Source organism: Salvia splendens, chromosome 5, assembly GCF_004379255.2.
Source record: "Salvia splendens isolate huo1 chromosome 5, SspV2, whole genome shotgun sequence".
NCBI classification, from domain to species: domain Eukaryota; kingdom Viridiplantae; phylum Streptophyta; class Magnoliopsida; order Lamiales; family Lamiaceae; genus Salvia; species Salvia splendens.
This window is the reverse complement of record NC_056036.1, coordinates 1,892,609-1,915,776: the sequence shown is the minus strand read 5'-3', so window position 1 is coordinate 1,915,776 and position 23,168 is coordinate 1,892,609. Positions and strand designations below refer to the sequence as shown.

Here is a 23,168-nt window from a genome sequence, read left to right as displayed (position 1 = left end):
ACTAACTAAGTCCGGTCAAAGAAGAGTTTACTTCATAAGACCGAGGACGAGTACAATAAATGAAATAAAAAATCGCTGAACTGTAAATACGCAGTGATAGAAGCGAAATGAAAAAATTTCATTTACTAAGTCTTGTTGGGCATACAATTCCGCTGCCCTACGAGAATGCGTTACACCATTACAAAGGACTACTCTACTGTCTACGGTTGCTAAAGTTGAGCCACCTATCCAAAAAGTCCTCATGATGCTGAGTTCGGGCGTTCCGAGCAGTTGAAGAATCAGTAGGTGGACGAGATGCTCTGATCGACCTACCGCCTCTTCTCTGAGTCTGGGAAGTTCTAGCACCTCGGCGGCGAAGAGTCTCTTCACGAAGCATTCGCTGATCTTGCTCACTCATATTCACCACTCCTCTACGAACTTCAGGGCGTTCTTGTCTTGACGTTTCCGGTTGCTCCTGAGTCCGTTGCTGACTTGGAGTACGTTCTTGTCTTGACGTTTCCGGTTGCTCCTGAGTCCGGTGCTGATTTGGAGTAGAAGTTTGAGTAAGTGGATCCGAGGTTTGAGTTGGAGCGTGAGCGTCTGTTAGCGGGAAACGGCTAAGGAATCTCTCGATCGCGGGACGCCGGGAAAGAATGATGTCGTACAGAGAAGCCAAGCGCCGCAATGATTTCACAACTTGTTGGCAAGCCGAGCTCTCCAGCACATTGTTCTTCCGGAGTACATGAAGCTTCTCCCACAGTTCATCAACTTGATTCTGAACTTCGGATATAGTCATTCCCCCGCGCCCGCTGATGAAGTCTTCATATGCAGTCCTCTCAGCGATGACAGTATTCAGCTCGGCCTCTAGATCTCTCCTTATGGACTCTAAGTCCTTATTGTTGGACTCCAGCTCCACTAAACGAGCCAAGAGTTCGTCATACTTCATCTGGTCATCTATAGCTTTTTTCTCAGCTTCATTTAAAGCCGAAGAGTATAGCCGCTTCCAGTGAAGTACCTCCAGCTCCTTAGAGTAAAGAATACGAAGCAGCTATGTCAGTTCGGCATTTCAGTTTACCGAGCAGGCAGTAAACCACAATAGGAGTAAAAGAGATTAAGAAAAGCTATAAAGAAGACACGAATGTAGAAAGGAGAATTTTTTCATTCAAAGAAAAAATTTACACAAGGAGGGCTTCAAGGCCATTTTACAAATAGAAAGAAACTAAACTAAGAGAAGGGAGACGAAATCATACTCCGCCAGTTTCGTCTCCGGCTTCTCTGTGGGTTTCAGCTTCTTTCTCCTTGTCTACCTCGGTCTCAGCCTCGGCCTCCCTACTCCCTCCCTCCTGCTCGGCGCCCCCATCGCCGGTCTGCTGATCCTCCTGCTCGGTCTCCCGGCCGGCCTCATTTTCCTGCTCACCCTCTTCTTTGAAAATTGAAGCGGGTGAAACAGGCCCCAAGGAGGCAAAGATGGCCTCCATGTTCTCGTCACGGTCAGCACGGCAATTACGGACTCGTTCAGCAGAAAGCAGGACCGATGAAGACGCAAGCTCCTCAAGGAGCGGCAGACTCTGGAGACGCGCTGCAATCTCTCGGCCATACAGCGGCAAGACGACTTCGGGTTCCTGCTCAGCATTATCGGTCATCAATTTCAGCAGATCACCGATAAGGGCCGAAAATTGATTGCTCAAAAAGAGTTTCTCCGTGTAAACACGGAGAGCCTCCCCCTGAGCAACCACGACAGCCGCCTCCCCCTGTTTCGACCGCTCTCTCTGGATGATGAGCTGGTCTTTGGCACGTTGGGCTTCATCCTGAGCCGAGATCATAGCGGCCCTTGCCCTCTCAAAGTCTGCCCGAGCCTGTTCGGCCTGGTGACGCGCAGCATTCAAATTCCTCTGCATCTCATCATAATCGCTGGACGCTTTAGAGAGTTCAACTGTGACGAGTTTGCAGAGCATATTGTTCCTCTGAAAATGGAAAAAGGAAAAAGTCAACAGAGGGGCCACAAAAAAATATAGGAAAGAAGCAAAGCTAGAAAATCAAGAAGAAAATTCACCTCTACAAAGTCCTTTGGCCATAAAAAGGGCTCAGAGATATGTTCCGAAGTGGCCGTAACCACTCCGGATCCATAACCCCCCTGGACAATGTCTCTCTCTGGCGCTTTTGGGGGTTTCTGAGTCTTCGCCTTCCCCTTTGCCGAGGTCGATCCCGGCTTTTTTGGATCCGAAGACTGACTCGAAGAGGTCTTCTGCCTCTTCGGATTCTTCTCGGCATCAGACGCCGAGCTGGTGTTTTTCTGTTTCTCCGGCTCCTTTGATTCGGAGGATTTGCGACCAAGCCTGCTTAGCATGTTCACTGCCAAAAAGCAAGAAAACAAAGTTAGTTTTCGCCGCTAAAGCAGTAAAGCATAAAAAAGAAATCCTCACCCTCAGTCTCTTCGTCCGAAGACGAGGAGTCGAACACGAAGTCACCCTTGACGAGCTCAGATTCCAAATACTGTTTCCTAATCATGGGAATCTTATTGAGCCCGCCCTCGAGCTCGTCCAACGGTTCTACCCGAGGATGAGGAATTACGGACTTCGGCCCTCTCCAGGAAAAGTCCGGAGCCGCTGTCCTATTGTAAAAAAAGAAGCGATTTTTTCACATCGGCCATTTGGTTTTACAGAAGGCTCTAAAGGGCTGTAAAGGGATCAAGTAAAACCAGGATCCCTTTCTCTTAAACTGAAAGAAATTAAGGATTGCCCTCAGATTCAGATCCTTTTCTAGTCTACGCAGCTCGGCAGCAAAGGCCGATAAGTGCCTCCAAGAATTTGGAGTCACCTGACCTAAAGGAAGTTGGAAAAAATCAAGAAGCTCTACAAAGGCGGGGGGAAGAGGGAAACGAAGCCCGCATTCTAAGCAGGCTTCGTAAACGGTGGCATAACTCTCCGGCGGCGAGTTAGCCCTATGAGTGTCGTCGGGAATCACCACTAACCCCCCAGGAAGAAAATATTTTCTGTGTAAGGATATCACAGTATCCTTACTCAAAATGCTGTGAAAATATTCTACCGTCTTCTCCCCGGACTTTTTCCGGCCAGAAGATCCCTTACCCCCCTTCCTACCACTACCTGATTCAGAAACAGTTTCAGAAGAAGAAGACATGATTCTTACTCTTTGATGGTCGAAAGTCTCTGAAGAAATTCTTGAAGAAGCGGAAGAAAATTTTACGAAAAAGAGAGAGAATGCAGAAGAAATAATCGCAAAAGGGTTCCAATGATGAAGAAAGGAAATATTTTTCAAATTCGTCGCACCGTTTCAAATCCCACTTTTTCTGGGTTCTCTGGCCGGATTTGCTGTCACATTTAATGCAGACACGTGCAGAGCACGTCCCCTGACGTCAGCCTCCCCCTTACACTTATCCGAAATGCCGAAGTGATTCACTTCGCTTTTCGGGGGGGGTGGTGATGGGATACGAACTAAACAACTAAACAATAATTGCGAGCCCAATAGCAGTGACGGCCCATCAGCCCAAAACCCAAGAAAGAGTATCAGTTCGGCACAACCAAAGAGTTCGGTCACAGCCTATAGCTCGGTAGTATCAGTTCGGCACAACCAAAGAGTTCGGTCACAGCCTATAGCTCGGTAAAAGCCGACCAATCGAGCTCAACTCTCAGATCGGCAAAAGCTGATCGGCAAAGTTCAGCAAGGAGATAGTGGACCCATGCAGGATCTCCACGACCTCCATTACACCCACGATCTATTTAGTGGTATTAAGCAGTTATCAACCCCCCTACCAGGGCTGCAAACCACGATCTTAGTTCGAATGTATAAATAGAACTTAGATCAGATAGACGAAGGTTAAGTTCTCTAGATCCTGAATCTCGTATAGCAAATCAGCATTGTAATCTGTAAGCTAGATCAAGCAATACAAATTTGCCCTCTATTCTTCCCGTGGACGTAGATTTACCTCAGTAAATCGAACCACGTAATTCTCAGTGTTGTGATCTTCATTTATTACTTGCATTTATTCCCATCAAAAATTCGCTAAATCATCAGTTTACAAAACACATTACTCTTAGCATGATTTTACTTCACTGATGTTTACAAAACACATCACTCTTATTATGATTTTACTTCACTGTTGTTTACAAAACACATCACTCTTATTATGATTTTACTTCACTGATGTTTACAAAACACATCACTCTTATTATGATTTTACTTCACTGTTGTTTACAAAACACATCACTTTTAGCATGATTTTACTTCACTGTTATTTACAAAACACATCACTCTTAGTATGATTTTACTTCACTCTTGTTTACAAAACACATCACTCTTAGCATGATTTTACTTCACTCTTGTTTACAAAACACATCACTCTTAGCATGATTTTACTTCACTCTTATTTAAAAAACACATCACTCTTAGCATGATTTTACTTCACTGATGTTTACAAAACACATCACTCTTATTATGATTTTACTTCACTGTTGTTTACAAAACACATCACTCTTAGTATGTTGTTTACAAAACACATCAGTGTTGTTGGGAGTCCATCTCAAATCATTACTCCCATTTCAATTTTCACTCCAATTCCAATGAAGCTCTTAAATAAAGAAGAAGAAGTAGAATTAAATAAAGAAGCAATTCGTCCATTACAGTAGTACGAATAGTTAGTGAAATTACATTAATCAATTTTCACAGAAATTTTGATAAGGCAGCAACAATTTACAATTTGATAGAGCACAAGTGATGATGTCAAAAAGGCTGTGAAAAGCGAATGCATAAGTAAGAGAGACTAGGTGGAGAGGGAATAGAGGGCGTTCCAGATGTTGGTGAAGGCGCGGACAATGGTGCCGTGATAGTAAGGGGAATTGAGGTGCATGAAGCAGTTGAGGAGGTGCTTCAGCTCCTCTTTCGCATAAATCTCCTTCTCCAGAATCATCTGCAGCATTGACTGCCGGAAATCCAGATACGGATCGTCCGATTCCTTCGCCCAACAGCGTGCTCCCCTCCACCTCCTCCGGCGAGTTTTAATTTTCCAGAACAGAGAAGAGAGAAGAAGAAATCGCGGTTGTTTTTCAAATGAAATCAATTTGGCGACCTAACCTGATTTTGGTATCAAGCTTTTACAAAATTACCATAATACCCCCGCCTTGTTATTATGGAGTAAATTTGTGATTGATGGAACTAATTTCTCCTTACAAACATTACATGTATTAATACCAGTTCTTGATTTTCTCATGATAAATTAAAACTGCAGGAAATAAATTATGGTATTATTATTTTTATTTATTCATATCATTGACATAATGACATTTGTCAATTATGTGTTGCTTTTGAATTTCTAAACTTCTAGTTGCATAAACCATGTTCCACGATTACCCACAAACTTAACTTAGTTTATACCAAAATTAACAGACATGCAATGATTTACATAATTGACTCATGTGATATTTTTTTTCAAATCACATAAACACACACATAGTCACCTTGATAATCTAGACAACATAGTTGAATATGGGGCAATAATCAAACGAGTAGAAGTGCCTTCTTTTCCGATTTTAAGGTGCGATTTTATCCACGAAAAATAGTCTAGTTTGTAGATGACACGATATGAGACAGAAAGAGAAAACATGGATAATTTTAGAGAGAGAAAGAGAATAAGTTATAATGAGAAAGTTTTCGTAAATAAAAACAAGATTAATTTTGATAGATGGACTTAAATGAAAAATACTTAATGTTTTTCGTAGAAAAGAGTTATAATATCGATTAATTCTATCATCAATCAAAGTAAAACAAATAGATTGCGTTGTACGCAGACGAGCAAGATCTTGTGTTAATAGTTATTTCTTTACCGATTTGAACCCGAAATTTTTGGCATGATGCTATTTTATCCTTCTTGTTTACTTGTTACGTGGGTGTTGACCAAGACATCCAAAAAAAATGAGAAATGGTTGGGACATGCCCCAATAATTCAGAAATCACATGCTCATCAGTCATCACCAAAAAAAATATTAACAAACAAGATTTAGCATATCATTAAATATAAAACTGATAATGGTAGAACGGTAACATGCCGACAAATTATCCTAATAGTTTATGTTTTCACATTTTTATATCTCCAATTGTTCAGAATGACAACTACATCATGTAAAGCTCAATAAAATAAGAAAAGAAAAGAAGAACCATATATGCATTTTTAAATACATTTTGAGCACCTCGAATTATTTTCTGATTTTACTTCTTACCACAAAAATTGTTGGTACCTATATGTATACAAGAAAATATGTGAGAATTATTATTATCATTAGATCAAGAAAATACTATAGAATAATTTTACGGTGATGTGTAACGTTATTTAATAAAATTATAATCCAAATTAATTATTGTGTAGTAGTAATATTTCATTTCGTAGCAGGTCAATTGATATGTAATCCACAGTATTATTTTGAACTTAAATAATTGGTAGCGAGTACAGTTGTTACAACATCATTAAACTAATTTTATTCAAACAATACAAAAAAACAATTTCAAACTTAAATAAGTTCCTAATTGACAGCTCTCTTCTAACCAATTATTTTTCCATCCAATCATTTCTGCCTATATATTCTCACTCTGGTCTCTCTCATTTCAATCATCCCTTCACCAGATAAGAGCTATAACACCATGGCATCTCACCGCCACGGCGGCCGCAGTCTCGGCCTCGTGGCAACGCTGCCACAGTTCGTTGTGGTGGCATTGGCCATTCTAGCTACTTCGAGTATAGTTTCAGCTGACCCTTACATATATTCTTCTCCACCTCCACCGTACGAGTACAAGTCACCACCACCTCCTTCTCCGTCCCCGCCTCCACCATATGTTTACAAGTCTCCACCACCTCCATCTCCTTCCCCACTGCCACCATATGTGTATAAATCTCCGCCACCACCAGAGCCATCTCCACCACCACCGTATGTATACAAGTCACCTCCCCCACCTTCTCCTTCCCCGCCACCACCATATTTGTATAAATCTCCGCCACCACCATCCCCATCTCCACCACCACCGTACGTGTACAAATCACCTCCACCACCTTCTCCTTCACCTCCTCCGCCATACGTGTACAAATCACCACCACCACCTTCTCCTTCCCCTCCTCCACCATACGTGTACAAGTCACCACCACCACCTTCTCCGTCTCCCCCACCGCCATACTACTACAAGTCGCCTCCACCACCTGATCCCTCACCGCCACCACCATACTACTACAAGTCTCCTCCACCACCTTCTCCCTCACCACCACCACCATACTACTATAAGTCACCACCTCCTCCATCTCCCTCTCCTCCACACCATCCATACTATTACAAGTCACCGCCTCCTCCATCTCCATCACCTCCACCACCATACTATTACAAGTCACCACCTCCTCCATCACCGTCTCCTCCACACCATCCTTACTACTATAAGTCACCGCCTCCTCCATCTCTATCACCTCCACCACCATACTACTACAAGTCACCACCTCCTCCATCACCGTCTCCTCCACACCATCCTTACTACTATAAGTCACCGCCTCCTCCATCGCCATCTCCTCCACACCATCCTTACTACTATAAGTCACCACCTCCTCCATCGCCATCTCCTCCACACCATCCCTACTACTACAAGTCTCCACCTCCTCCATCGCCTTCTCCGCCACACCATCCTTACTACTACAAGTCTCCACCTCCTCCATCTCCCTCACCGCCACCTCCGTACTACTACAAATCTCCTCCACCTCCCTCACCATCACCACCACCTCCCTACTACTACAAATCACCGCCTCCACCATACTACTACACTTCTCCTCCGCCACCAGCGCCAGTCCCTTACCACCCACCGCACCACCACTCATTCGTAGTCAAGGTGACCGGAAAAGTGTATTGCTACCGGTGCTACGATTCCGAACACCTAGAGAAATCTCATGCCAAGAAGCATCTCAAAGGTAATATTCAAAATCATCTTTAAAATTTCAAACATTCATTTTTCTTTTATTTGGAATATTATTTAATTTTCAAACATTCATCTTTGCACTGTTTGTTTTATATATAAACACGTGAAAAGACACACTTGAGAGATATTTATCAAAATTATTATATTAAAGAGTATAAATAAGCTATGTGTTTTCTTTTTATATTACTATTATTTCAAATTGTCTTTCCTTATAGGGAAAAGTTCAACCTTTTTGTAGACATGAAATATTGTGCTGAAATTTTCCCAAATTTACTTTCAATTCATTCGTTATCAATAAAATCGACATAATCACTAGTCTTGATTGATAATAAATTGTAACAAATGATCACTTACTTTACATAAAAAAAACACAAATAATTATATCATAATTGACCTGGATGTCACCACCTCAACTTGAGGACTTTTCCAATTTGTCTGCTTATAACAGAAAAAGTTGTATATTTATTTATTTATTTTAATTTAAAAGGGTTGTGGTCCATACTTACTTAGTATTCGTAGTGGAACAACTCCAATTTGCATAAAAATTCCTTCTATCAAAATTTAAAAGCTAAAGACATGATTTATTTACTATACATAAATTTATAATTGATGGGGGCCCTATAGGATATTATATTTACTTCCATCAATGTTTATTTAATCATCTAGTTTCCGGTTGGTTGGTTTCAGGTGCCGTAGTGGAAGTAACATGCAAAGGAGGTGAGAAAGAAGTTGTTGCATTTGGCAAAACAAAAATCAATGGAAAATACAGCATTCCAGTTGAAGGATTTGAATATGCTAAATATGGAGCAAAGGCTTGCAAAGCAAAACTTCATGCACCACCTAAGGATTCTAAGTGTAGCATTCCAACTGATCTTCATTGGGGAATCAAGGGTGCTAAACTTAAAGTGAAGTCCAAGAATCACTATGAAGTTGTCTTGTATGCTAAGCCATTCGCTTATGGTTCCACGGCCCCTTACGAGAAATGCCACAAGCCTAAGCCCAGCCCCGTCCCAGCACCGTACTACTACAAGTCTCCACCACCACCATCGCCGACTTACATTTATAAATCCCCACCGCCTCCTCCTTATGTGTACAAGTCCCCTCCACCTCCATCGACACCGGCTTACGTATACAAATCCCCATCGCCTCCTCCTTATGTGTACAAGTCCCCTCCACCTCCATCGACACCGGCTTACATATACAAATCCCCTCCGCCACCTCCTTACGTGTACAAGTCCCCTCCACCCCCATCGCCAGTTTACGTATACAAGTCCCCTCCACCACCTCCTTACCTCTACAAGTCCCCTCCACCCCCATCGCCGGTTTATGTATACAAGTCTCCTCCACCACCTCCTTATGTGTACAAGTCGCCACCCCCTCCAACACCAGTTTACCTTTACAAGTCCCCTCCACCCCCGTCGCCGGTTTACGTATACAAATCTCCCCCACCACCGCCTTACGTATACAAGTCTCCACCTCCTCCAACACCAGTTTACCTTTACAAGTCCCCTCCACCCCCGTCGCCGGTTTACATATACAAATCTCCCCCACCACCGCCTTACGTATACAAATCACCACCTCCTCCAACACCAGTTTACCTCTACAAGTCCCCTCCACCCCCTCCATACATTTATAAATCACCACCACCTCCATCACCATCTCTTCCACACCATCCTTACTACTACAAGTCTCCACCACCTCCATCACCATCTCCTCCACACCATCCCTACTACTACAAGTCACCGCCTCCTCCGTCTCCATCACCACCGCCACCATACTACTACAAGTCACCACCTCCTCCGTCGCCATCTCCTCCACACCATCCGTACTACTACAAGTCACCACCTCCTCCATCTCCATCACCACCATACTACTACAAATCACCACCACCACCGTCTCCATCACCACCACCTCCCTACTATTACAAGTCTCCACCACCTCCATCGCCATCTCCTCCACACCATCCATACTACTACAAGTCACCACCTCCTCCATCTCCATCACCACCACCACCATATTACTACAAATCACCACCACCACCATCACCGTCGCCACCACCCCCCTACTATTACAAGTCTCCACCACCTCCATCGCCATCTCCTCCACACCACCCCTACTACTACAAGTCACCACCTCCTCCATCTCCATCTCCACCACCACCATACTACTACAAATCACCTCCTCCACCCTCACCATCACCACCACCTCCTTACTACTACAAGTCTCCTCCACCACCATCGCCGTCTCCTCCACACCATCCCTACTACTACAAGTCACCTCCTCCGCCCTCACCATCTCCCCCACCACCTTACTATTACAAATCTCCCCCACCACCATCGCCATCTCCTCCACCACCGTACTACTACAAATCCCCACCTCCCCCATCTCCATCATCACCACCACCTTACTACTACAAGTCTCCTCCACCACCATCGCCATCTCCTCCACACCATCCCTACCACTACAAGTCTCCACCACCTCCATACGTCTACAAATCACCACCGCCGCCATCACCATCTCCTCCACCTCCATACGTCTACAACTCACCCCCACCACCATCGCCATCTCCTCCACACCATCCCTATCACTACAAATCACCTCCACCACCATCACCTTCTCCTCCACCCCCATACTACTACAAGTCTCCCCCACCACCTTCCCCCTCACCCCCACCACCATACGTTTACAAATCCCCACCTCCCCCCTCACCATCACCGCCTCCTCCATACCACTACTCATCACCTCCACCACCCGTAAAATCCCCTCCTCCACCCGTATACATCTACGCATCTCCACCTCCTCCCACTCATTATTAAGCTATGAGAACTTTGCAGTATTCAATCCAAAAGATCAGAAAATAATTACTTCACAGTTTCAAGTTTCAAGAGCTAGTGGGTTATTCAATAAGGTCCGGTACATGTTAGAAAACTTCATCAAATTTGTGTTGGACCAGTTTGCGTCTGTGTCTTTGGCTGTTCTGTTGCACATTGTCTTATTGATGCAATCTCAAATCAAGTGAGGATTTAGATAAAAGTTACTTTTAGGTTTGAGGTTGTTTACTATTTAAAATTTATGTTTGTATAGGATGGCCTTGTTTGATTGAATTTATATTCATTTCACATTGCAATTCCTTGTGTTCTTTGTTTCATGTGAATTTAAATGTTAGCAATATAAGAAATATTAGTTTTTCTTCTCAGCCAACTCCTCTATTTAAATTTTATGATCAAACGTATATTATAATGTAATTGTTTAATTTGTTTCTCCGCATAGTTCGTGCACCTAGGTAATAACAACAACATTATTTGAGAAACTTTATTTTAAAATTAACCTAATATGAAGATTTTGAAGTTCATCAGTAGTATATTTTTAAATTCATCACTTTTTGCACAATAAACTCATTATATTTGAATGTTGCTAGATGGTGACGTCAATAAACTAATTAAATCACACCCCAAAATTACCTATTATGAAATATGCTTCAATTTATTTTGTTCTAATATCATGAGAAAGAATTTCCATTACCATACATCACAATCACAATCACAGTCACAATCACATTTATTAAATGAAATCATAATTGATTGGGCATCTTATCTGTGACTTTATTATAGCATAAAACAAAAATATTAGGTATTAATAACAGAGAAACAGAATTGATTGATTTAATTGTAAACTGTTCATTGTTTCTCATTAAAAATTTAATGGTCCGGAACTCCAAATATATTGTCATGGTGTCCAACCAATCTTTGAATGAAAAGTTGATTAATTATTTGGTTGCTTAATTAAGTAGTTTATCATTCCTCTCTTTTATATTAATTTAATGTAAAGTAGCTTTGGAAGAAATTCATAGAATTCTAGAAATAAGTGGACTAATTGTTATCAAATTTCTGGAAATATACATGTGGCATTCGGATAAAACCATACCTTATAGTATTAACTAATAACTCAATTATATATAATACTACTAATTTATTTTGAGTCAATTTTATACGAATTTGAAAATAAGAAAAGTTGTTATGGAGTGTTGTTAGCAACTACCAAAACTCAACTACCCCAAAGATTAATTTAACAATTCTTCAATTTTATTAAAAGGATTTCGTGTATGAGCACACTATGTGTTGCTTAATCAGCCGAGCAAATTGACAATTATGAACAAGGCGGTTATTATAAAAATATTTCATCCCTCCACAAAAAATAATCTCATTTTAATTGTATATATTCTACTAGTAATTGATAAAGTATGAGAAAGAAAGAGCAAAACATGGTAAAGTACGATATAAAATTTCCAAAAATTTAAATGAGACTAATTTCGGTGGACGGAATAAAATGGAAAAAAATGTGAATAATCTTTGTAGACGGATATTATATTTGCACCTCACAGTGGTGATAATAAATTCGAGAGAAGGACGAAACAAAGTATACATGGAAGACAGCATATTTCCATTCTGTTTACTTTTCTTTTTTCCCTTTTCTCTATTTTTCAAAAAATAGGTGGATATTAGATAAAATGTCATTTTCTTTCATTTGGATTAACCACAGCTGTAACAAATTCTTCGATTATGTTTGTACTATTTGGAGTATAATTTTATATATTAATTAATCTTTGGTTAGCAGCCTCTCAAATCAATAATTGAATGGGCCCAACAACGCATAGCTGGCTTTCATCAAAACATTTCATTCAAAACGTTTATTCCACATGCTTTACCTTGATTTATTTGGCTTCTTCTAATATTTTTGATTATTTTAACTATATACTTTTTGACGTTTCATTTAGCTGTTTTCATTTTTGTGGACACGTTTTTCGCGTTATGCGCATAATGATCATTGATCAGTATAAATAAGGGTTGTTCACGGACGCCGGCATGCGTGTGCTGGCCTGCTGGTTAAGTGGTTAATGTCCGAGTATAAAGGTCTTAGGGTTCGAATCTATTATGATGCGGCTCGAGTAAAGCTCGTTCGACATTTATCAACGTCTCGGGTTCGAATCTACCATGGCGCGCCGCCTTTAAAATTCGCTCGCAAATTAATAGATTTAGGCTCAATTAAAGTTCGAATCTACCAAGACGCGTCGCCTTTAAATTTTTTTGTTTAAGTAGCTCGCAAATTATTCTGATTTAGGCTCGATTAAAGCTTGTTCGATATTTATCAACGAGTCGAATTCAAGCCTCAAATCAAGCTCAATCAATAAAGTTGTTGACCTGATATGGGTAGTGGCCTATATCTGTTATGTATAGAAATTAGGGCACTGGAGGGACCCAATAAATTTTTGAATTTGTATAACTTTAGTTGTGTTATTTTTTTCGAGGGAGTACATACAACAGGATGATATTTAGTTTATTTAACATTTAGACAAAATATATATATGCATATGTCAAATTCTTCTTAATCTACCTTTTATGTAACAATCTTTATATTCGCTACATTATTTTTGAAAAGGGCATATACTAAATTTTAGTTCTAATAGTAATTCTTAGTGATTTGGTGTGATGTCTTGGTTTATAATTCTCATTTTGTCATTTTGATCCATCCACCATTACTTTTCTCATTCACTTTTACGGAAAGTAGGTCTCACATCCACTAATTCATTTAACTCACATTTTAACACAAAACTAATCTATAAAAATGAAACACATATTCCACTAACTTTTCCCTAACCACATTCCTTCACAATTCTAAAACTGAGCCGCCAAAAAGGTAAGACGTCTATTAGCGGACATAGGGAGTACTCATTAGTCATAAGTAATCCAGCTGATGGAATATGCATCCAATGAGGCATTTAGTGCATGGTGAACTATTGACATTATGAATAATAGATTATGATTCTCAATAATACAATAGTAAAAGATTAGAAGCAAATGGAAATTATGTAAAATTTACTATGGAATAAGTGATCTGAGAATTTTCATTCAATAAACAAGCAAATTGAGAATTTTATGTAATATTTACTGACTACCTCTGCACATCTGAGAATTTACATAACATGATACCTGTAGAGTAAAACTGACCTTCTAACTGAAGCTTCCTCGCCTTCTCGGCTTCCATTCTTCTGAGTAGTTAGTGCAGTGGAACTCAATTTCTCCCTGGTTGATTATTCACGGACTAAAACGACAACCTCAATCTGCACAGTTACAAATATATGAGTTTTGACTGCATATGACAAGAAAACTATTTGTTTCCTTACCTATTGCAGAACATAGGCCAGAAAAGATGAGAATTTGAGAAAGAAAAAGACAATTAGATCTCTAGGTAGTATGTTGTCTGTAATTCTACTCCATCACATTAACCTGTGCAAATATCTCCAATTTTCATGATTCTTGAAGATTTGAACCTCTCAATTATGTGTTCCCTAACTATCAAAGAATTCCTAACAGTTCAACCTTAATAACTCATGACTTCAGTTGAGATGATTATAAGACATAATAATGTTCGCATTTATCAACCACCCTTATGCAATCTTCAACATTTTTGTTCTTTTTTCAACTGGTTCAATCAGATCCGAATACTGCAAAAAAAGTTGGCATAGATCATAACTTCTTTCCAATTTCCTAGCACGATGAAGTACAGTTAGATGATATGGTTAATGAAAATGAAACTCTCAACTACTCTAGTAGTAATGGTGTCAATACATAATCACTGATTATTTGTTTGATTCCAAAACCTCAAAGGTTCAGCAAAATATAAGAACTTCTCTGATGAAACCACAATGATTGTCAAATATTGCACTATTCATTCCCACACAACATAATCATAATTTGATACTCCATATGACACAGACAAATTAGCAGGAATCTTGTTCTTACTTCTTACCATATTCATAAACAAATCAAATGCATCTCTGAATCTCCTTATAAGGCAACAGGAAATAAGCAGCGTGTTTAAACGTGTGGCATCAAACATATTCAACCTTCTAATCACATCTATGAAAGAAATGGAGAGGTCCATAGATTCTCTTTTGCTCATTTTACAACATCCATCAATCATAGTACCATATGTTCTTCAACCTTTATAAAGAGGAGTTGTTTTATTCCAGATATATTCTTGCTTCTACATGCTGTTAAATGAAAAAACCTACAAAACTCCGCTAATATCTCCTCCATGGATAGCCAGAATATAAGAATTTCAGCCATAACCATTTTATTACACAGATCAAATTCCACCTCCAAATACCACTTTCACTAAAATCAAATTAGGCTTCACGCCCATCTCGATCATTCTATCTAAATTCCCGCAGCCATTACAAGATTACTTTTTTTTGCAATAACCATTCATGAGATAATTGCAGACATCATTTCTATATTCTCAATAACCTCGACAGTTCATCATCTTATAAAGCACTGACAAAGCTTCAAACAGTTTACTTTCTTTACGAAGAGCATAAATTAGCAGATTAAAAGTTTGCATACTTACAAGTAATCATTTCTATGTACATTTGCTCCTCAATTTCTTGATAGCCTCATGCGCATCCTCAATTTCCCCCAATTTGTGTGAAAATCCCTAATTCATGCATAAAAACAGCTATACTGGTAAAACCTAAAAAATTAACTGACGACGACATCGTTTTGTGCCATCTGCGCGTTGCATAATTGACACATCGTCCAAACTAAAAGCACCACACCACATAATTAAAATCTAATAAAATTATACTAGTACCATAATTTAATATTCAATTTTTAAAGACTAATCAAAATGTGATCAAATTTAGATTTAAATACTTATAAAAAAATAAAATTAAACTCGGGTCGATTTTGTCTCGTGCTCCTTGTACGCGCGCGAGAGCTTTCCTTTCCTCATAACATTTCAAACACATTTTATTTTTTTAATATTTTTCAAATTTGTTTAATTTAAGTTTTAACTAAAATTAGAATATTAATTTAATTCCAACTAAAGACAGCTAAATTCCATTTCGACGAATTTTCTTTCACGGAGCATATAATTTTTCCTTTTTTCATTTTGCTTTACAGTCTCCCTCTCTCTCTATCCCTTCTCGATCTCGATCTCGACAGCCATTCTTCAACGCCATATCTTCAGATCTAGCATATGGTGAAGGAGGCTGTAAATTTATCATGTATGATCTAATTCATTTTTTAAAGGATTTTGTGGAGTTTTTCCTTTATCGTATTTACTGGATCTTCAGTTCCGTTTGCACGGCACCAGATCTAATTTTCGGCATCTATCTGTGGAATTTAGCTTATTAGTCATATGTTTGATTGTAGCTGATGTTTTAGATCTGAATTGGTGTTTTATTTTTATGTGGAGGGAGGAATCGTTTGTTTATTTGGGGAATTTTTGTTGTGTTTTGTTGCATTGTTATTTGATTATGATCGTTCCTTGCTCTTTTCTTCTGTCAATTGGTATACCGTTTTGGTGGTAGATTTTGCTAGAAAGATTATTGTTTGCATGACTTGAAATGATGACATCGCTATATTTTTGCTTTAGAAATTGATCTGTGTCATTTTGAATGTTGCATTTTTGATTCAATTAAGAGAAAACGTTTTTTGTGGTTTATTTAAGTATAACATGCTGCGCAGGAAAATTGATTGAGCTAGCCAATTCAGCATCTCTCAGGCAAGGGTGAGATGAAGAAGGTTTTTGATCAAACTGTCCGTGACATGTAAGTTTCTCTTACTATAACTTTATTCCATGGATATACTGTCTTTGCACTTTATTTCATGGTTTGTATTCCCACTGTTTATTTTATCTTCTCTTAAATAAAAACCAGTATAGGAGACTACTCTGGATATAGAATCGTTGAGCTATAAAGCTTGCAAAATAAATTAGCTTTGCCATTCAGAATCTCAAATATTGTGATGATTTATTAAGTTAGATTATGTCTTAGTTTTAGTCTGCCAAGCATTTCTTATGAATGCTTTGTTTGTCAACCTGCAGCAAGAGAGGGGTCAACAAGAAAGTTCTTAAAGTCCCATCAATTGAGCAGAAGGTAATATCTATTGTCTTTTTTATTGCCTTTTCTCTCTTTACTTCGCTTCTTTGTTTTTTGTTGTCTAGCTAGTTCTTCTCAGCAGTTCTAACTTTTTATGCACTTCCCCCTTCAGGTTCTTGATGCAACTAGCAATGAGCCCTGGGGTCCTCATGGATCCCTTCTGGCTGATATTGCTCAGGCAACTAGAAACTAGTAAGTGCATGCTGACTCAATATACTTCACTTGGGTTACTTTTCATAGAGATGGTATTGAGCTTTGCCTTTTCAGTCACGACTATCAGATGATCATATCAGTAATATGGAAGCGTATAAATGATACTGGAAAAAATTGGCGGCATGTTTACAAGGTTTGTGTTTATGAATTTGAGATTTCTTATTTTGTTACCATTCCAATGTTTTGGCATCTTATTTTATGCATTTATGAGCTCCCAAGTATCAAATTCAAATCTAGAGAGATGACAACCATATCATTCTTTTTGCCGATCTCTGCAGGCATTGACCGTCTTGGAATACCTGATAGCCCATGGATCTGAGCGTGTCATAGATGATATCAAGGAACATGCATACCAAATATCAGTTAGTTTCTTTATTATCTAAATTATTTTCTTATACAGCTTCACCTTGTATGTAAGTTGATGGGTGATGTTTCTATCTTTTCCTCTTTTCCTAGACATTGTCCGATTTCCAATACATAGATTCCACTGGAAGAGACCAGGGTAACAATGTTAGAAAGAAGTCTCAGAGCATAGTAGTCCTTGTAAATGATAAGGAAAGGATACAAGAGGTTCGCCAGAAGGCCGCTGCTAATAGGGACAAGTAAGTAGCACAACAAGCTCTTCATTACCTGCATCTTAAACTTATTCTTGATGACATAAATATTAGGTTCTGTATAATGAATAATTATCTTTCATAATTATTTTGCTATTTGCAATTTTTAAGGTTGTGTTTGTAATGATGCATTGGTTACTAAATGCCTGTATGTATACTAATACTGAATCTTGTTCTTTGAATGCGCTTCATCTTCATCTAGGTTAACATCTCCGATTTTGAGTAGATTTTGAAATTTCATAGTTATGTTTTTGTTATGTCTTTAGGGATGAATCTACTTTGGGTAGTGTTTGCGAATGTGGAATTTTAAAGAATAAATCTTTTTTTTAAATCTACTCATATTTCAAGTTTGAGTAGTGTGAGCAAGGGCTTTGAGGGAGCTCTACCTACCCTGTTTTATGGGCTTCTTAGGTTGCAATGATGAGTTTTTTGCCGCACAATAGAGCAAAAATGCAAAATCTAATGCTCTGTAGTCAGTATACATAAAATTGTTTTATCTCTTGGAAACTTTTTATCTGTTTCTTTCTGTATTTTCTTTGTCCATCCGCCTTCTTCTGCATGCTGCTAGTTTTCTATACATCCTCAGATGTCTGTATGTTTGTATCAGTATTACACGATTGTTTTTCTAAGCATGCTGCAAATTATCATAAACCAAATTCTAGCTTTGGTGTATCATCGGTGAAGCTGTGTACTTGTTTCTTTTAACATCATATATCAACAGATTCCGCAGTAGTCCTAGTGGTGGTATGTATCATCCTGGCTCCGGAGGGTATGGAGACAGATATGATGATGATCGATATGGAAACCGAGATGATGATAGGAATGGCTATGGGAGAGATAGAGAATGGGGTTCTAGAGATGAGGATAGATATGGTCGGTATGGGGAATCATATGGTCGTGATGGAGACAGGTATGGTAGAGATAATGAGGAGCGATTTGGCCGTGATGGGTACAAGGATGATGATTACCAAGGAAGAAGTCAAAGCAATGATGATTATAATTATGGGTCAAGAAGTAGAAGTGCTGATCAGGAGAGAAATCCTGCTAATGAGGATGACAGCCAATATTCTTCAAGGTTTGCTGAGTTTCTATTTTCCCATATTCAGTGAATTTATTTGACTTAATTTTCCTTGATGCCCATATCCAATTTTTCTGTGCTACGAGGAGAGTGACTTTACCAATTATGATAAATTTAGTCCCAAAAGTGATAAAAACATGTTCGACTGTGTTGAGATCTGTTTTAAGAAGCATTTGTTAAGGGAATAACATATCAATCAATCATGGGTTTGTGAATAATATAACTGAACCAAATTTGTAGTAGTGATTGGATTAAAATGTGTATTTGACTTCTAAAAAAGATATTTGAACCACCTTAATCTTTTCCACCCAGGCTGATGATAAGTGCTTTTAAAAGTTTGATTTCTTGCAATCCAGTAATCCGCTCAAAAATAGGAAGACCTTAGATATAATGTAGCTTGTGAAACAGTCTGCTTCATGCTTTACATGTCATATATTCTTCAATCTGAAAACTTTTGTTTAAGCTGGCTGATGAAGCTGACTGTTTGGATTGTTTCATTGGTTAAAATACTGTTGCCGTGTATCTAGAAACAAACCTGTAAATATTGCTTGATATTTTCTTTGATTGATAATCTGTTGAACTTTGGGATTAACATCTGCTAGAAGAGAAATGAAACCTCGCTGCTGAAATAAAGATATGAAAACTTTTTAAAGCATCTTTTTGGACATGCAAACACTTAAATACTTAATATGCACATCGGCTTAACTAGTAAGAAGATGCTTCTCTAATCAGTAGGTTGGAGGTTCAAGTCACCATGGAGAGAAAATGGGGAGCCAATATTGATCCACTTTAATAATAATAAAAAATATGCGTAGCAGGTTCCTCCCAAGAATCTTGGATGTTACTGCTCTTGAAATGGTATCTTGGCCACTAGATTAGTGTGCTAGCTAGGAAAACTACCTTATCAATTTCATGGCCCTACTATGTGTTCATCTGTATTGAGATATGAATATTACAAGTCCTTTCCCTTTTCAATCTCAAGATGATGACCAATCTCAAGATGGAAGGTAAATTCAATTGATCTATTTTGATATATTGTTCTTATGAAATGATTAATTAATTATTATCTGAAGTTGTTTAATTTGTTTGACTTTTAAATCAGTACTGCTGGTAAGAGGGTTGAAAGTAGATATTCTGGGCAAAACGCTGGTGCACCTCCTAGTTATGAGGATGTTGTTGGTGGCACCAGCAGTCCTTCATACAATGAAAGGTAAGATTTCCAGTATATATGCTTTCAAGGATTTTCAGTTTGTGCATTAGTTCTGATCCATATCATTAGTAGGGATGGAGAATCTTCACAAGCATATGCCCCTAATGTGTCCTCCTCCAAAGATGCTATCCCAAACCATACAACAACCCCAGCTGCTCCACACCCTATTCCTGCTTCACCTCCTGCTTCAGTATCTCCTCCTACTTCAGTTCAGACTACAGCTCAGGATAGCAACCGTGAAGTTACTGGATTTGATGAATTTGATCCTAGAGGTTCATTTTCAGGTAAAGATCTAGTAACTATTGGAGCTGCACATCACTTTATTTCTTGTCTTCTTGTAATTCCTGGACTATGCTGATTGAGTGCTTTAGGATGTCTGCCTTGCCATGGAATCTTTGTACTGCTTTGATGCTGTTGCTCCCATGATTTGAAATCTATGATTTCCTTGTACTGCTTATTCTGGACCTGTTAAGATTTTTTTTCCGTCTATTTACATGCCATTTGGCAAGCTACCAGATGTTGGGTTCATTCTTATTTTCTATATTATCTTATATGTTTTAATAGCCGCCCCTGCCACCTCAAATGGTATAACTCCTGCCGCATCTGCTGTGGAAATGGATTTGCTGGGTGCTCTGTCTGAGCCTTTTTCTTCAAATCCGCTGGCTCTCGTACCTGCTGGGCAGCCCGATGCTTCATCTGAAGCTAATCCCAATGCAGGCTTTACCTCTGGACCCACATTTGTAGGTGGGCCGCCACCACCAGCAACTGACAATCAGGTACTCTATGATATTGTTTTGTGACTGATGACATGTGAAGTGGTTAATTGTGAGTAATATCATGTTAAAATAGAATGATGAAAATGGAAACAAGAAAAAAACTCATTTGCTTATTGCTGTATAATGCACATGTTGGTTGGTGTGAACATTTGGAAATTTAATTTCACCCATTTGTTCGTGATTTTGTTTCAGCCTTTCGATGATCCATTTGGCGATGGTCCTTTCAGAGCTATTACATCTACAGATGGTGTACCAACTGAACAACAGATCAATACATCATCTGATTCATTCACTGTGAATTCCAATCAGAGCCTTGATGTGCCTCAGTCAGTTCCTCAGAAATCAGCTACTGAAGTTGGGGGTGCATTTTATGATGCAACGAACATGGCGTCTTCTCCTTTTGGAATGCCACCCACTTCAGCCACACCAATTCCACAACAGGAGTCATCAACTACTAGCTACGAGATCGATATATTAGCAGACATTCTACCTCCCTCAGCCCCCCTATCTTTTGTCAATACACAATCTGGTTACCAATCTGCACCAAACCAATCTCTGCCTCACAACGAGTTTCCGCCTCAAACCAATCAACCCACCATGCAGCCATCTCTAACTGGTCAGTATGCAACCCAAAATGGTTTTCAAGCACAACCTGGCCAACCTGGTGGTTTTCCTCCTACTCAACTTGGACAGCCTTCGATGCAAGCGAACTATCCTCCTCAACCAGCACACTCTGCTCCACAAGCAGGCTTTCCTTCTCAAACCATGCCTTTAGCCCTCCCTGGTCAAGCTGGTCAGGCACCACATTCAGGTTTTCATCCTCAAGGTGGTTCTATGCTGCCAAATCAACTAAACATGAACTTTTATGGAGCTTACCATCATCAATCAGTGGCTGCAGCCCCAGCTGGTGGATACGTGGTTCCTCCTACTTCCACGGGAGTTGCTACAAATCAAAATTTCCTTTCACATATGGGTTCTCAAGCTCCACAAGCACAATCAAGCACCCTCGTGGCTCCAGTGCCTGTTACTCAAGCTTCAATAGGTTCTTCTGCTGTAGCACCAAAACCAGACAAGTTCGAGACCAAGTCCACTGTTTGGGCTGACACTCTGAGCCGTGGACTGGTTAACCTCAATATTTCTGGATGTAAGTTTTGGCATTTTCATTTCTGATAGAGTACATTTCATCGCTGAGTCTAAATTACTGTTGATATTTATGCAGCAAAAACAAATCCATTGGCTGATATAGGAGTTGATTTTGATGCCATAAATCGCAAGGAGAAAAGGATGGAAAAACAACCAGCAACAACTACAGTAGCATCTACAGTTACCATGGGCAAAGCAATGGGCTCTGGATCTGGGGTTGGACGTGCTGGTGCCGGTACTCTAAGGCCTCAGCTGAACCCAATGATGGGTTCTGGTATGAATTTTAACATGGCCGGTGGTCCCGGTGGGGGCATGGGCATGGGTGGCTATGGGGGAGGCCAACCAATCGGGAGAGGGATTGGGATGCGGATGGGACCGGGTGTAGGTATGAATATGCCAGGACCTATGGGGATGGGAATGGGAATGAACATGGGTATGGGCCCAGGGATGAACACGGGTATAGGCCCGGGGATGAACATGCAACTGCCTATGGGTCATCTTCCTGGAAGTAACGTACCCGGGGGCTACAATCCTACAATGGGACCTGGAAACTACAGCCAACATCCATATGGTGGCTACTGATGAGCTCGCCCCTTAAGGTGACATTGCTGGTTTATTTTGCACAGAAAATGAGTCCCCCACCCTTAAACGCGGATTTACAATCAGATATTGCAACCAACAAAATTCTATTCACTTGTAATGTTTATTGTTGGGTTTGTATAACGTGTGTATTCATTCTTTTTGGGGTTTTGTTTTTTATATGCTATATACATATTTTTGGGTCACAATGAGCTATTGTACGTGCCCCATAGTTCTATAGTTGTTGCTGCGCGATCTTGTATATTATGGCTCACCTCTCTCGGGTGCCTATTTTTTTGTTGTGATGTTCCTATGCACCATTTTGACAGTGCTGTTGTTGAAAGGTGGTTGCGTACCATGAATAAATTCGACATTCATTTTCCTTCCACGGTTAGGTTTCGGTCGTTATATTCAATTTCACTATTCACTGTTGAGATATGACTATTCATCGTACCCCGCCCCTCTGGACATTTTTAGTTACATGGATCTCGTTATTCTCTCTTTGCATATTCTCCTTCATTTCTCTTGTCTCTTACCGTCCCTCGTTGTTGGGAGTTCCGACGGTCCCCATTACCCTCCAATCCGCCGGAAAAGGAGTAAGAAGACGCCAATTTGTGTCGGATATTTTTCAATTTTGTGGGGTTTGTGGATGGGGCAGAGCTGTGTGCAGAGAGGTGAT

The 23,168-nt window shown here is 39.7% G+C and overlaps 2 protein-coding genes across 3 annotated transcripts; both read left to right on the top strand.

Annotated features, from left to right (window-relative positions):
- Nucleotides 1-6,584: 6,584 nt before the first annotated feature.
- LOC121803629 (extensin-2-like) lies at nucleotides 6,585-11,131 on the top strand. The gene is made up of 2 exons (XM_042203260.1): nucleotides 6,585-7,927; nucleotides 8,623-11,131. Exons 1-2 carry the CDS (start codon nucleotides 6,628-6,630, stop codon nucleotides 10,749-10,751), a joined length of 3,429 nt encoding a protein of 1,142 aa, XP_042059194.1. The 5' UTR covers nucleotides 6,585-6,627; the 3' UTR covers nucleotides 10,752-11,131.
- Nucleotides 11,132-15,843: 4,712 nt separating this feature from the next.
- On the top strand, nucleotides 15,844-22,877 carry LOC121803628 (clathrin interactor EPSIN 2-like). 2 transcript variants are annotated; one of them, XM_042203259.1, is made up of 13 exons: nucleotides 15,844-16,000; nucleotides 16,464-16,546; nucleotides 16,822-16,873; nucleotides 16,989-17,068; nucleotides 17,144-17,222; nucleotides 17,368-17,451; nucleotides 17,546-17,691; nucleotides 18,425-18,778; nucleotides 19,884-19,991; nucleotides 20,064-20,275; nucleotides 20,556-20,767; nucleotides 20,960-21,911; nucleotides 21,987-22,877. In XM_042203259.1, the coding sequence occupies exons 2-13, from the start codon at nucleotides 16,512-16,514 to the stop codon at nucleotides 22,490-22,492; spliced, it is 2,820 nt and encodes a 939-aa protein (XP_042059193.1). In that variant the 5' UTR covers nucleotides 15,844-16,000; nucleotides 16,464-16,511; the 3' UTR covers nucleotides 22,493-22,877. The 2 variants fall into 2 exon arrangements, with proteins under 2 accessions (XP_042059193.1, XP_042059192.1); XM_042203258.1 differs by having other exon boundaries at nucleotides 20,061-20,275.
- The last annotated feature ends 291 nt before the right edge of the window (nucleotides 22,878-23,168 follow it).